The following is a 16,408-nucleotide window of genomic DNA, read 5'->3' as shown; positions in this document are numbered from 1 at the left end:
TGCAACCTTTTGAAATCTCCTTGACGTACATAGGGCGACGGCCAGAATTCACAAGGGTCATTTTACTTCAAGGCGCTTTCGAACAGGCCCATGCAAAGCGTTTGGCATCTAATCCCGCTGGAAGCCTATACGGTGCGACATGTCAGGTTTTCGCAGTAACATGCACAACGAAGCAAGATGGTATAGGACCACACGCACAGGACGCCGTGTACTCGGCGCCACAAACGGGTTTCGACACTTTTCCCCCTGGCGCGCGAAAACAACGGCCACGCTCTTTTGATTTCCCGGCTGCTATGTGTCTAGCATTGTGTCTCCCCACACGTTTTGCTTTTGCGGGCGTGGCCTAAAGCGCCCCTTCGCATCAATAATACCGCTGATGGTCTGGACGCTCAAAAACACTCCTAAAATATCGCCGCGAGACGACTTGGGCCCACAGAGAGAAAAAACTTACGCGACCTGTCTGAATGGAAGGCAGAGGAGGAACCTCCGTGCCAGCGATAACTAACGGCATGCCTATATATATATATATATATATATATATATATATATATATATATATATATATATATATATATATATATATATATATATATATATATATTGCTGCCAGGCCACCCCACACAGGGCGAAGAAGCGAAGTTGAGCAAAAAGCAGCGACGAGAGGGGGAAGCAAGCGCAGTTCGGTATAAAAGCAGGCCTATTGGCATCGTAGCAACGGATCGGCAAGCAAAGTAATAGATGAGCGGTGCCAAGTGGGAAGCCTACACGGAAAAGATGAGTAAGCACATACAACTCGAGGAGGGAGGCGAGAGAAGCCGCGATCGGTCGTGCTCAGAATCGGTTGACAGCAACGAGCTCGACGCGCGTTGACGGCCCCAGACGTGATCAGTGAAACAATACCTTCACCAGCTGTTGATGTCGTTTTGATTCAGGTTATAATTTATTTGGCCTTCGCTGCTCCCTTCGGCAACCCCTCCCTCCCCAGACTGCCGTCGCGGGACAAGCGTCGCCGTGTAGGGAAAACAAACAGAACGCCGGGCATGGTGACAAAGGGAGAGGGGGTCATTTCTTCCTGCGACGGGGGCGCGTTTAAAGTTTCCGCTTCCGCTGAGCGTTGGGACCTCTTTAACAAGGCCTGTCGCTACAACCCCGCCCAGGTCCGGTTTCGCGGCCCACTTCTTTATGGGTTCGCCGACGTCAGCGAGTGCCACTTGCCAGGGGACGGTGGCGTGTGGCCGCGACGCCCAAATATACGGCTCGGCCTCCGCAGGTTGACAATCTCCGAGACGCCGGCTTCAGAGCGATGCTGACGTCGCAGGCGGGTGCTTTGTGCGCCGCCCCAGTGCATTGCAAAGCCTGCCACTACGCACGCCCGGCGGGCATGGACGGCTGTGGCTGATTGGCTCGGTGCCGGCGAGCCGCAGACCAGCTCCCTCGGAAGCTTGTTCCATGAAAAGAGGGCCCGAACCGTACAATGGTGGCATGCCCTTATGGGCGACCCGGAAGGAAGAAAACAAAGAGGCGGAAGAACCTTCGGACTGGCAGTGCGAATGTGAGATTACGCGCTCGGACGACGCACGCAGCTCGAACGGTGTATCACTGTGAGGCCGCTGGTATGGACTCGTGCGATGCGCGAAAAGCTGCCCAAGCTGGCCTTCACCGATTCGGCTGAGCAAAAGGCACTCACTTAAGTGTTTCTTAAATTGAAGAATAGAAGAAGAATGACTGAAAACTTTGTCTGGTTTCCCTGTGAGACACTTCCTATCGTTTATTCTTACTTCATTTGTTTCATTGGCGAATGTTGTGCTCTATGGCATCGCCGAACTTGCGTGCCTTACACTCTGTGTGTCTTTCTCCTTATGCACGTGAAATGAATAAAGAAAGAAAGAAAATACTTGGTATAGGACATGCCAAGTTATTGTCGTTATAACTGGCTGAATATTTTATTCTTGTCTTACATAGCTAAACCAAGTGTAAAGTTTAGAGCTCGTTGCTCAAATTCACTAATAGACAAAACGTTTATTCAACAAGCTGTTGCAGAATCTGTGCGGATAAGTTGCAATGTTATCCTGAGCGACGAAGACTCCCAAAGCCGCAGCTTTCGGCTGTCATGTAATCACTTTCCCCAATGACAAGGCCCCCGGTTCAGTGTCTTCCTTGTAATTATTCTGCTCTTGCGTATTGTCGTTTTGTTTTGCATGAAAATAACTCCGTTAAAGGATCTGAGAATCGGCATGTTGGTCTTCCTGTGTCTACGTGTAGCTGTATTAGACATTTTCTATACACTCAGTTGTATAAGGCGCCATGTGTATAGCAGCGTTTTGTAGCAAGATATTTTCGTGTTCATTCGTTATCGGTAGGGAAGAAATAAAACCAGTTCGTTTCTCTAAAACTAGGCGGATGTGAGTGTTGCCATCAAAGGCCCCACTCTCTGTATGACCCTGCATGCGTCATCGGAAAGCAACGTTCCTCCCCTGCGTTCTCCCATGTTCCTTAGCGCTACTAAGTTTCAGTATGTATCAACCTGCATGCACAAGAAAAAAGCCTTTTTGCATGTTGCGAAGACTGCGTGTTACCACAGTCCTTTGATGGTCCCTTGTGTCACCTTGATCTTAGAAACGCGGCTTTTGTTTTTAAAAGGACGCACGCTTTTTTGTTTCACATATCCGACCGTTTTCGCGCCACGCAGCCATTTCTTCTTACCGACAGATGGAAGCTGGTAGAAGAGAGCGAATTGAAGCTTTCGAAGTCGAATCGAACACGTAATACTCAGTGTTGATGTGATTCGAATGTCGAGTGTTTTGGAGTATTTTTCTAATAATAAGCAGGCTTCTTACCATTAGTATCGAATGATGTGCACATCCTGGCACTAACAACGTTGTAGTGTCACTGTAAATAAACTGTGCGTTATAGACCAAGTTTTGTTGAGAACTTGACAGGAACACCAGAGTGGTACCTAATTAGCTTGTTTGCATGTTAAATACAAATATAAATTTCCAGACGCTTCGAAGTATACGTGGGATACGAAGCACTTTCATTCTAAGTGATGCAAAGCAAATCACAGTTTTGTAAACTACACCTCGCAATGCATATAAGGTGTACAATATTTATGAAATTGACCCTCCTTTAAAAACATACTTATAATTTGTAGCAACACTTTTTAAACACTTTCAAAATCATTTTAAGGCATTAATGTCAGCCATAACTTGAAATATCAATTTTTTATGCTTTATATACTTCATTGGATATAGTTTACATAATTTCAGTAAGTTATTTTCACAGAACAGATAAAGAGTTTTTGAGCTCACATCTATTGTGTTGCTCATTTTAGACCTACATTTTTCGGCATTATTTTGCAGAAAGGTCAACTCTTTCATTCAAAATTATGTATCCGTGGTGACTAAAACTTAGCTACTCAGTTCGATGGATGCCTATCAGTTCGATATCAGTTCGATGGATGCCTCATTAAAGCATTATTTGTGTTTTACACCAACCTGAATGCGCCGCAATCTTGTTTGAATCCATATAAAATCCTTCTCTTGACGGTGAACGCCTGTCATCGAAGACTAACAGCGCCGCATGCAGGAGGGATGCATGACAATACAGGTTTAACTCCCCCCCCCCCTCAAACTATTATGCTCGTGTCAAGGATAAAGAAAATTGGATACCGCTCCTTGGGGACATAGCAGAGGGGATAAGGTAACGAAATCTAATAAAGATAACTAGCGCAAATTTCAAATGCGAAAGCATTTTAGTGCCAACTGAACGAGATACATCAGTGTGCGTCGACGCGTCATTCTGTCTCAAAGAATGAATCACTATTGAATAGGTGTGTTCGAGCTTACCAAATTAATACCTTAACTGATAATCTGCCGTGGTGAGTTACTATAATTTTAGAGGAGACTTCAAATAATATCAGTTCCCCTTGCTCGTTCAGGAGCACGTTTAATAGAAACCTGTTCGTACAACTGGACAGTCTATAGAGTATGGGCTGTACTCTAATATTTTAACCAGCTAGGATCAATAATTAGGAAATGAATTGGTGTATTTCATAGGTGCACATACTTGTGCAAATTAAGCTTTATATGTTTCCTAGAAGCTGCCACTGCCAATCGGTGCAATATGGTGGGTACAATAACCTAACCTTTTTCGCAATAGTGTATTAAAAAAACAAAAAGCAAAACATAAAATGCAGTTAAAAAACGTCGTGCCGTTATATATAGACTATGTGTGTGCGGAAACCTTTCGGGAATATTACTTCGGGGACTCAATGGCTGTTACATTACGATGCCCGGCATGGCGTCATGAGTTCGATCCCAGTAGCTTTTAGATGTGGGCGCATGGCGAAAATGTTCGTTTGCCGTCAGAGTCCCAGGTGCTGAGAATTATTCTCGAGTCCTCCGCTATGACCTCCCTCATAACATGCTGTGTACTTTTGCTACGTTAAACCTGAAAATTAAGTTAATGAAACTATAGTTCCACATCCCGAAACTACCCTGTTGGTTATGAGGGGCTAAGAACATAACGAATGACTCTGGAATAACAACGACCACCTGGGACCTCCTCAACTGCACCCGAGAAGGCAGGGCGAATAAGAAGTTTATCATACCGCCCCATCGAAATGCTGTTGTCGCGACTATATAATCGAACCCTTGATGTCATGCTCATCACCGTTACGTCACGATGCAACAAAACGGGGCGCTAAAATTTAATTATGTTTTGCCACCATTATAAATATATTTTATGCTCACTGCAGGGCTTGATGTGGAGCTCCCAGTGATCTCCAATTTATTTCCGCCTCGGTGGTTCGAACAGTGGCTAGGGTGCTCAACTGCTGACCTGAAGGTTGCGGGTTCGATTCCCACCAAGGTGATCGCATTTCGATGGAGGCGAAATGTTGTAGGCCCGTGTACTGTGCGATGTCAGTGCACATTAAAGAATACCAAAAAGCCCAATCCTACTGTCTCTTAACGAACACCAAATGTTTGAAATTTCTGGAGCCCTCTACTGCAGCGTGCCTCATAACATCCAATTTACTATCTCCTGCAGGAGTTCATTTCAGTTTGAGGCTTTAAAGTTCTTAGCTTGATAACCACACCACCCGCGACCATCCCAGGCGGCGTTTCCCGCCCATTTGTCTGTTTAGTGGTCATCACTTAAATGCTCCATTCTCTCACGGTGGCTGTTCTATTTTTTTTTCCTGGCAACCAGAATGCGCCGTTCAGTTACTTAGGTTCTCGTTACAAGCCCATTTCATTCAGACCATGGGCGAAGCACGACAAAAAAAAACTGTCTTATCAAAAGCCGCGGTACTAAGTTGCGCCGGCGTTCAGAATGGTTGATATCCCGTGCCGGGAACACAAAGCGCCTCCACTCATAATCGGACCGAAAGCGCTGCGCACGTGCCCACATCGTAGCGGTAACGACGAGAATGCGGCGCACCCGAAACCTGCCGGGGCGTCGTCCGTGTTAGGGGACACTCAATAGAAGAGGCATCGCTCATCGCATCCAGGTAAATCCCCTCGAGAATAGCCACGGCGCGTGCGGCACGGTGGCAGCCGCACGCTCCGGTAGACACGACGGCGCACACGTGCGCGCAGACGTTACTATATCATTGCCAAGGCAAACATTTAGAAAAAAAACAATAGACATTCTTTCGAGTCACTCGAGTGGAAAACAAACATAACCACCATCGCCGCCCATCGGGCGTTTGTAATTCATAATACTTTTCCCGGCAACGATGGAGCATTTTTCAGGAGCCCTTGAGCCGGGCTTTATCATCTCCCGCTGGCAGCCAGGGGTGAGGGGGTGATGGCGCGTGGCTGGCGCCCTCGAGTAGAAGGACAGCGTGGCAGCGATTTGAAGTGGCACATCCGAGAGGACTTTGCTACGAGTGCTCTCGGCGGTTGGCTCCACTTTTTTTTTTTTTTTTTTTGCCCTGCTCCCCGTTGTTCGCGCGGCGCTTGCGAATGCGTGATCGGGCTTTCGGCTGTTGTCACACACGGCAGGCTGCGGTGTCAATAAAATGCCTCGGCTTTCGTTCTCGCCAGCCGGACAGCTGCCGCCCGGTCGGCCTTGTCATCTTCGCTTTGCCCCCGCTTTTTCATTATTCAACGTCAATAGCCACACGGAGTGTCACGGGGGTAACCTATGGCGGCTCATGCCATTTTAAGAGAGAAGCCCCTTGCTGAATACATTGACTTCGACAGCCATTTACAGATGGCGTCAATGCTCAGTGATGGCCGCTGGAAAGCTGTATACATTGGAAGTCACGATGCCTTTTACATTTAAATGCGGCTGAAAAGGAAAAGGGCTCGCATCTGTGTTTCGCTTCTTTCGCCCGAATATAGCACGACTATTTGCAGTGAGAGTTGCGAACTCACTGCGGACGCCTTGAGGAGCCTCTATTTGGGCGACGCGCAGATTGCCATTTAAGAACAAATGCATCACCCCGGAGAAACAAACAAAAAGCTCCTCTCTTTTCATAGTTGACACTGTAGAGATGGCGGGTAATTGGAAAGCAGCGACTTGGAATCACTGAAAACCAGCCATTTTATACTATTACAGTTACGGATAGAAGTGTTTGATCAATTCGACTTGATAAGCAGAGATCAGCGTTTCTGCTACACACGTTTTTTTTTTTCATATATGGTGACGACAGTTCATTGGTCTCACGGCTAGTGTGAACATGAAAAAAAACGAATGCCGTTGGTGATATAGGCATGATGGAAGAGAGTTTAAAAAAGCCTTCTCAACGAGAACTGGGAAGGGAAGGAGGGGGGGGGGGGGGGGGAGGTGCGCAAAACGAAAACAATTTCACAAACTTCAACATATAGGCTCCAAGGATCGTCACATGACCTTAAGTTAGAAGAGAACTATCTAGGACGTCTTCAAAGATTTCATACGTCATTTACATGTTCGTTCTCTTTTTATTCCATACACCTTCATATGCCTCTTCATCCACGTTATTCGACTTCTGCTGCAGAGGGTTCCACGTAACTTATGACGTAACTCGTCAGCATTTCTGACCCCTCTGTAGCTTCCTTCCTTTGCATGTCTCATCGTATTCACAATGTAAAAAATCTTGGTTTACGCCATGCTTGCTGCCAAATTATTTAGTTTGGTAAACCTTTATCTGCTAGAGTTTGCCGCTGTACTTAAAAACTTGCGGCAGTTTCATTGAAGTAGGAATGCTCAATTCTTCACTTTTTACGTGTTTTAATTCGTCAAATGCATACGCAGTACGCCAGTATCTCAACTCGCGATTTTCGACGAACAATTGCAAAAACTATGCGAATGCTACACGATGCCAGTTAGTATAAAATCACATACATTCCAATTGGGCAGCGCCGTTGGGGTTGTGCGATCGCATTTCTCTCGGCAGCTCATATTACGTGCCCCGCCGCAGTGGTCTAGTGGCTAAGGTACTAAGCTGCTGACCCGCTGGTCACGGGATCGAATCCCGGCTGCGGCGGCTGCATTTTTGATGGAGGCAAAAAATGATGTAGGCCCGCGTGCTCATACTTGGGTGCACGTTAAAGAACTTCAGGTGGTCAAAATTTCCGGAGCCCTCCACTACGGCGTCTCTCATAATCAAATGGTGGTTTTGGGACGTTAAACTCCACAAATTATTATCATATCCTATTAAGTGCAATAGTTTACACATTCTTACTCTCTCTAACTTTGTGAATGTGTTTTAATTTACAGCCAGAGAAGAATTTGTTCTTTGTAGTATTGACAAAGGCATACTTCTCAAAAATTAAGTCGACGTAAGTGAGAACCAAGGTGTCCAAAAGTGTCGATGTTTGTATGGAAGTCCATATCTTGACTGTCCCAAAAGTAGCTACGAGAAGTTTTTACCTGTGAGACTAAGGCGTGATTGATCGGACATCCCAGGTTGCCCAAGTTAACTGTTATATTTACTGATATTAGTTGGATAGGAAAAATGCATAACCTGGTGCCTGTCGTTGAAGGTTTGCTGAAACAAATGCGATAACAAATGTTTCACAATTGAGGGCTCTCCGATAGTAAGAATGCAGCGGAAAAAGAGCGTTCATGACGTCAACGCCACCGCCTCTCACTGTCGCCGAATAGCTATCATTATCACTATAAAATAGCCTTGCAGGCAGTTGTCTTGCAGCATGCTCTCTCTTTCGATTTTTTTTTCTTCCGTATTCTCTCTTTCACAACAGCGCGTTCAGTGGTGGTACGGCATGGGACGCCTGCCTCTGAAAAGTTGCTGTGCCGCAGAAGAGAGACAAGACTGAACGATCATGCAGATTTTGTGTGCCACCCACATGGAGTCATTCCGCGGCCGTCGAAGGAAAGATAACGAAGGGGGACAGCAAGACGTCTCCTCGATGAACCGTACTTAAGGTAATGACATCGTCGGGACGCAATTCGGCGTGCCTGATACTGACGTCACAAGCGCGTTTTTTTTTAAATTTTGGTATCCCTTTCAAAGGGGCTTGGGATGTACAATTGCTGTACGTGCAGCCTGTAGAAGAGCTTCCATTAAAGAAAATTTCTTCACCCAGCTAGATCACTTCAAGGACCTGCTCCGAATTTCTCACTCCCTTCAGCTGCCTATGATAAAGAATATTGAACGTAACCCAGTAGTTTACATGTAGGACTGCAGACATTTTGCACTATCCGCAAGCGGTCAATCTGGACACTCGAGTGAGAAGAATAACGTCACCACTATTGACACAAATGTGTTTATATAAAAATTTGGGACCGCCAGGAAAGAATCTCTTCCATGGCATACCGCCTGAATGGGCGATATTAAAAGAAGGAATTTGCAGGGGATCGGGGGCAGGCATCACGGGTGGTCGTACAGGTGTTACAGTATATGTGAGTCTTGTTGCAGTCACACTAAACAACTGCTTCAGTTATTTTAATTGATCAATATCAAAAACAAGAACGCCAGATAGGCGCAGAAAGCGCAGCATCAACCCCAAAACGGCCCTACTTGGGATCTCATGGCAGTTTTCGCTGCAGAAAACTGGCAGGCCTGCACGGAACGCGAAGCACACACACAGCGAAACTTAGAAAAGCGGCCTTTGCGGGCCCTTTTCTGAACGCTTTTGGGAAAACTACTACATGTAGACTTGCAGTGCCCACTACACCACAATTTATAATTTTTGCGAAGTAGAGAAATGTTCACAATTTCATTATATTCGTCGATATTAAGAGTACCGCGTTACCCGCTACATATACTTTCGAGCCATTATGTGCACTTTGTGGATTGTGTATAGCTGACGACAGCAAAAATTATGTCTGTGCCTTCATAATGAGTTAGAAAGCGGTCCACTCGCTACGTGATTCGCACTGTGTCAAACCTGTAATATGATATATTACACATGGTGACAGGATTCCTCAGTCGAGATAAAGCCCGCATAGGGTCAGTTTGCAACGCCTTTGCAAACACTGCAAGGGTGGCTCTGAGGTAGAAGGGCCTTCTGCCATGCAGAGGGCCCTTGTTCAAATGCTAGTTTATTAACCTAGGTAACTTTTTTAACTTATTTTGTTTTTCTTGCTCATTTCACGCGATAGTGATTATGAACTATAGGGTGGTGCCGGGCAACCATGGCGCCAAACAAGTGGTTGTGATCTCTTAACAGCTTCCTCTTTAAAAAAAATGGTAGCCAGCTGTTTCAGCATAGGGATCAGTCTGAGCCCAACGCCGAAGTGAGATGGCCTTGAAGGGTGCAAACGCGGTAACATTTGCTCAACCGAACTCTGAGTGCTGGTTTAAGATCCCTACACTGTCAGCTTTATTAGCAGACTCTCCACTCATGAATTCCATGATTGCTAGAGCAGCATACTTTTCACGAAAATCTGCAACCATTGAGCACATGTTATGTATTACAACTTTTTGTATTCTTTTTCAGTTATACTCTTCACATTATTCATTAGTTCCTTTTGTTTTGTTTTATGTTTGTTTTCTTTTGATATGTATATATTGTATGTGTATGTATGTATATATATATATATATATATATATATATATATATATATATATATATATATATATATATATATATATATATATATATATATATATATATATTTCAATGTTCTGTTGCAATTTGCTTAGTTTATTATTTTGATTATTGATTATGTTGCCTCTAACAGTGTTTTACCTCAATTTGCCCTTAACAGGAGGTCCCGATACAGTCTGACTTTGGGACCTCCTTTTGTATACTAAACACATGTCAGATTCTTGAATTCGTACCAATAAAAAATCTGAAATGAAATTACAAAATGGAATTGAGTACTATGCCTCTGGTGACATGCTTGTTTGTTCATCAATGTTTTTGGGCAACCATCCACTTTTCTCAATTTTTTTCAGCGTAACGCCAGAGAAATGGAGCATCCCAGTCGCTATACAAACTCCAACCTCTCCATAGCAAGCCCTTCAGGACAGAACAGAGGTGACGTCTAGATCTCCCAGGTGCGATTACAAAAAATACATTCTTCACTGAATACTAAATCTCGCTCCCTGGGCGCCCTCTCAGATAGGGCTTTCTGAGAAGCAACAATATTGTGGAGTGTTTCTGATCTACACAGACCTTGCGTGTAACTTTGTATAATTTTACAGCATCAATGAAAGGGTGGCATGTATCATGATGAAACTAAATAGTAGATAGGGGAGTAATGAGGGTGAACAGTGGAAGTGCCTCAGACGGGCTGGCTGATGTTTCAATAGAAGGACCTATTTTGTCAAAGCCTTTGTCAAAGATAGTTCCTGTTGAAACGTCGGTCAGCAAGTCTGAGCCACTTTCAGTTCACCCTTATTACCCCATTACGTATTTCCATCTGTCGGCTCCCCTCTTGATTTTAAATAGTAGATACAACCTAAAACAGGGCAAGAATAACATACAAGGATGACACATAAGTCGAGTAGTTCTATGAGAAGGTTGTATTTCGAGAAAGTTTTTTCGCTCTAATTCCAAGAACACCTGCTTGCCACGCAAACGACCCGGGTTAAATCCGCATTCAGACTGAGAATTTGTTATTTCATTGCATTTCGCTCAATTTTTCAGTAACGCGCAAGATCATGACTTTTCGCTCAGCACCAACGATGCTGACATGGCTGCCGACAACAGAATTTCTGCGAAACAAGCTCTTTTAACACTGTCACGTTGAAAAAATCACCATAGAATGGCTTCGAACGAGGCAGTGATTCCTGAAGAATTACAGAAAATTTATCATTGTCCCTAAAGCAGTGTATAGTATATTCTGAGCACTGACATATGAAGCATAAGCTCGGAGGATAACAATGAAGTTCGAGGAGATAGTAAGAAAGAAACAAACAGCGTGTGACGCAACAAAAAATGACACGCAATATTAACAAATTAGAGTGTACCAGAAATAAGGGGTAGATGACATCAGCCTGTCAGCTGAATGGCCAGGAATCCACTCACCGGCGCTTCCGGATGACCATAAATAAATTCACATACACCTCATTTATGAAAGAACGTAGGAAGCGTAACTCAAGAGACATGGAGCAAATGGCGGCTGTGAAGTGAATATTACCGGCAATTTGTTTTTGAAAGCCAACCAGTTTTATGTTCCTTTTTGTTTCTGTCTCGTTTCCCATTATCTGTAATTCAGCAGGAACGCTTAATGAGGAATAGTTTTGTTTCTTTCTTTTGTTCTTGTCTGCCTGCCCTAGCGTCGCATAACGTTATTGCGCCTCAACGCTTTCGTTCATAAAGAGTGTGCGTTTCACTTTTACGTGAGGAGAACATTAATTAGTCGTGTGCAAATTTTCCTCGTCCGAGTTAGTTATAAACGGAAATATGAACTTCAGAAACGTAGTCCACTCGATATTGTGCACGTTGTTCCCGAGGGCAGTGGGGTGCACGAATATGGCAGGAAAATTAAATTGCTACGCCAGGAACAAACCACTTCATTTGATGAAGACTAAACCAAGGGTCGCTTTTCAGGAAGATTCACGTGCTATCTTTATCAATTTTGCCTGCATATGCCTACGCAATTAGGTGTTCAATATTCCCACTGAAAGGCTACGAAATCATGGGGAAGTCTAAGAAAAATTGTAAACGTAATGACACCCCTGTCTTTATGGGAAAGTGATACCTTGCTGTGAACAATGTACAGAGCCATATCTGTTCTACTCCGCTTTGCGCATGTAAAGTATGGTTTATTCTGAAAGCCGAAATCGCGAAGTACCGCTGACGTGGAGTTGCACTAGGTCATGAAGTTTACGTTTTCCACATATGCAGCAAACAGAACTGATTTGATATGTGGGGTTTAACGTCCCAAAAACACCATATGATTGTGAGAGACGCCGTAGTGGAGGGCTCCAGAAATTTAGACCACCTGGGTTCTTTAACGTGCCCCCAAATTTGAGCACATGGGCCTACAACCTTTCCGCCTGCAGCAAACAGAACTCACGAGGATGGAAAAGGCAATAATAAACATTGACAAACATTCAGTGCCCCATAAAACAGCATCAGAAAAGCTTATCTAAGTAGAGGGACCGAATTCAGAAACCTACTCTTGCGTTTGTGCCCCAATCAGCTAACAAATAATACGTTAAGAATCAGAATTCCTAAACTGATAGACTTTTCTCTTTAAAAAACTCTATGGCAAAACGTTTTTATGAATATCGACACTGTTGAAAAGCAACGCAGTAGCTATGACCTTCTGTTGAATAATGAAGACCTAGCAAAGAGAAAAACAAGTTTTACTCATCAAAAGTATACAACTCAATAGACCCTATCAGATCAACGACAAGTTTTGGGTAGACATTCACAAAAATTTCTTGATATACACAAAAAACTATAACTTGGATCGCGAAGATTGCTCGCAAGAGGAGCTAATTTTGATGCTGGGCATCATCACCCTCATCATCAGCCTGACTACGTCCACTGCAGGACAAAGGCCTCTCCCATGTTCCGCCAGTTAACCCAGTCCTGTGCTTGCTGCTGCCAATCTATACCTGCAAACTTCCTAATCTCATCTGCCCACCTAACCTTCTGTCTCCCCCTGACCCGCTTCCCTTCTCTGAAAATCCAGTTAGTTACCCTTAATGAACAGCGGTTATCCTGTCTACGCGCTACACGCCCGGCCCATGTCCATTTCTTGTTCTTGAGTTCAGCTATGATATCCTTAACCCCCGTTTGTTCCCTAATCCACGAAGCTCTCTTCTTGTCTCTTAAGGTTACACCTACCATTTTTCTTTCCATTGTTCACTGCGTCGTCCTCAATTTAAGCTGAACCCTCTTTGTAAGTCTCCAGTCTCCGTGCGTTTATGCTGGGCATAAACGCACGTTATTGTCAAAACCGACTGGCCAGTGCTAAAAATGCACTCACGGGCACAAATCTTCATAACTTCGGCGCATGATGTGTAAGTATTCAGTTACTTATGCAGGACATAAAAAGCTATCCAGAATCTCAGCTGTCCTCTGTTTCTCTAAAATACAGGTATACCCCCGAGAAAAGGAACTCTGAGAAGGCCTAATAATTTTGGTCTTATATGCTTACCACAATGACTTAAAAAATGCTATGTATTCTGTTACGTATAAGTGATTTGGTAGGCGCCTCAATGACGCCACTTTACCACTACGAGGATGAATGGTTCTGCTGCCTCTATGAGTTTCCTCACTGTACTGTCCCCAGGTTACAAGAGCTGTACAAACACGCTGTGTTTACCCACATGCGTCAGATTCGATCAAAACTTATCCTCCATTTCTTTGAACCGCTGCTGGAGGATTATTCTAACAAAAACACGACATACTTTTTGCACCTGTTTTGCTACACGCTGTCAAGCTTTTTTACAGCTGCAGTTATTATATATATATATATATATATATATATATATATATATATATATATATATATATATATATATATATATAATGCGAATGAATGCAGTACCACCACTGCTTAATACTGGTGGTGCCCACTTGCTCGCTAACGACAAAGGAGAACGCTTATGGTGAGACTTCTAATGTAAGTAGGGAATCGGACAAAAATGGGAGTTGAGGACGCGGCATTTTCCCACTTTTTTCTCATCGTGGATACACATTCATTGAAAGATAAATATTGAAGCCGACTGGCGTAAACTTGTAGTATACATAGACTGATAAACGCTTCCAAAGAAGAGGATTCGTATTAAAATAGTGCCAGAGCTGAGCAGCCAACGCGTTGCACCAGCGACATGAATTCCCCCTTGGGAGGTAGTGACGCAAGTGGAAGGTGCTAGGAGATATTCCTTGCAGATTCTGGTAAAACGAGTTCAGCTGCGCAAGCCTTAAGCAAGAGTGACGCTGGGCGGCCTGCTTCGTTTCTATTTCTTTCTTTGTTTGCGTGCTTTCTTCAATTTCGTTTTGGCTTTCTATATTTCTCGCTTGCATATCTTCTCTCACTATCTCTCTCTCTTTCTTTGTTTCTATCTTGTTCTATCTTTTCAATATATTTTTCTGGTGGATATTTCTATTTCTCTGTCTTTCTGCATCTTCATTTTCCTCATTTCTCTGTTTCCCCCTTCTTTTCTCTTTCTCGGTCCTCGTTTGCTCGCCCACCGAGTTTTCAGACAGCATTATTTTAGCGGGCCGGGCTCACCGGAAAGGCGGGATAGAAATGCACTTGCGCAATGCGCTAAAGAGCACTTGGCGCTTACCACGTGCACGCAGTTTTTTTTTTTTAGATTTAGCGTTACCGCTTCTGCGTGGTTAACCCAGTGTATACCTATAGTGTACGTGAAACATGGTGGAATTTCTACACACGCTTCGAACTGAATTTCGCATTGATGTGAACGGATCCTCTTTCATGGCAAAGAAATATGTCAAATGGCTTCGCCGGCCTTAATGACCAAGTGTTACGGATATTTGAACTTGCTTTCTGAGATCACTTTCCGTTTCGAACGTTCCTGAGTGGAGTAGAATGTATGAATAAAGAAACCTGCAAAATAAAAAAAACGCTTTCCGTGCGTAATTCACATTTCTTTACTTTTATTGTTACTAAAGAAAGTAGCAATATTATTGTTTAGTCGGTTAGACTGGTGAGCACTCTTAGTGTATTTTTCTCACTTATTATAGTGCATTTACCCTCTCCTAGGTGACGCCATCATCACAGCTTGGGTACGCAAACGTTATCCCACTGAACTAAAACACGATGTCCACAAAAAACGTTTTAGGAATGGTAATGGTATTCTCTTAACACGCGTTATCACGCTAAACTGTAACTACCTATTGCACGTCAAGCTGACGAATACGCGCACGTGTTCTGGGAGCGAAACAGAATAAGAAGAAGAGGACGAGGAGAGCACGTTCCAGCCGAATTGATGCGCTATTAGTGACTGGTGATGGTTTTTGTACACGACCAGCGCTGTTTGTCATCGCAAAAAGGTTTGATTTCATTTTATTTATTTATTATTTCCTCTTGTATGCTTCTTATGTCCCGTGCCCCTTCTTTGGTTCTACCCTTCCACTTCGATCAAGCGGAGTGTTCTTTTAAACTCACAAATGCTGTATACTTGATAGTAGTACTTTCCCAATTCCTATAGCGCATAGTTTGTTTCCTATAGCGCCCAATTCCTATAGCGCCCGATGTTTGTTTTTTTTGTCCATGACGGATGGACTAATGCTCACTGAATAGAAAGCAGAGCAGTGCAGTTACCACAGCAAACTATCGTACCATACAGGGTATTAGTGTAAGCCAATGTTGAGTAAAAAATTACTACTACGAGTCAAAAGTCACTTGATTTCGGTCAGTTAGGCCAACATTGCTGTCACACACCAAAGAAGGCCTAGCGGTGGAAGAGCTCATAGTGCACTCACTGGCTTGCACGATGTGAAAGACGCACGGTCGCCGCTGGTGGCCGGCGCTGTTGTTGGCGCGGCAGAACAGCGTCCCGAAGTCGGCCTCCGTGAGCGGCATGTAGCGCATGACGCTCGACAGCGTGGCACGGTCGCCGCTGAAGCCCGAATGGATCGCCCGACTTCCGCCTTCGCCGCCGCCGTCGAAGCTCCACTGGAAGGACACCAGGTCCGGATGGGCTAGGACCTCGCACACTACTTGCACCTCGTCGCCGCGCGAGCCCACGTACACCACCGCCGAGTCCTGCTTGCACACCGGAGCATCTGCAGTTCAGGGCAGGAAAAAAAAAATGTTAGCGTTGCCATTTTCTGGGCGTGCTAACGTAAATGGAACTTGCAAACATATTCACCGCTAGCAAACAACGACGTTGAACAAGGACATTGAATGCATGACTGCATGAATATTACACGTGCAGCATGATTAACATCGGCGCTTTTCTTTCTACCCGGCTAAGGCTTAGTCCCAAAACGTCTAGTGTCATGCTCTTCATGTTAGCTACACTTCTTCGAGAATGTACAGGACTAAACGAACAAAAATTAGCACAAGTGAACAGTGG

At 44.3% G+C, this 16,408-nt stretch overlaps 1 protein-coding gene across 1 annotated transcript in view; it reads right to left on the bottom strand.

Moving 5' to 3' along the window:
- LOC119176786 (synaptogenesis protein syg-2) overlaps window positions 1–16,408 on the bottom strand; it is a 253,756-nt gene that overhangs the window by 51,620 nt on the left and 185,728 nt on the right. The window contains exon 7 of the mRNA XM_075876407.1: window positions 15,813–16,115. Coding sequence (XP_075732522.1) covers window positions 15,813–16,115 — 303 coding nt within the window. The remainder of the gene's footprint in view (window positions 1–15,812; window positions 16,116–16,408) is intronic.

The sequence above is a fragment of the Rhipicephalus microplus genome, chromosome X (assembly GCF_043290135.1).
Source record: "Rhipicephalus microplus isolate Deutch F79 chromosome X, USDA_Rmic, whole genome shotgun sequence".
Lineage (NCBI taxonomy): Eukaryota > Metazoa > Arthropoda > Arachnida > Ixodida > Ixodidae > Rhipicephalus > Rhipicephalus microplus.
The sequence above is the reverse complement of the archived record's forward strand: the minus strand, read 5'-3'. Positions and strand labels throughout refer to the sequence as shown.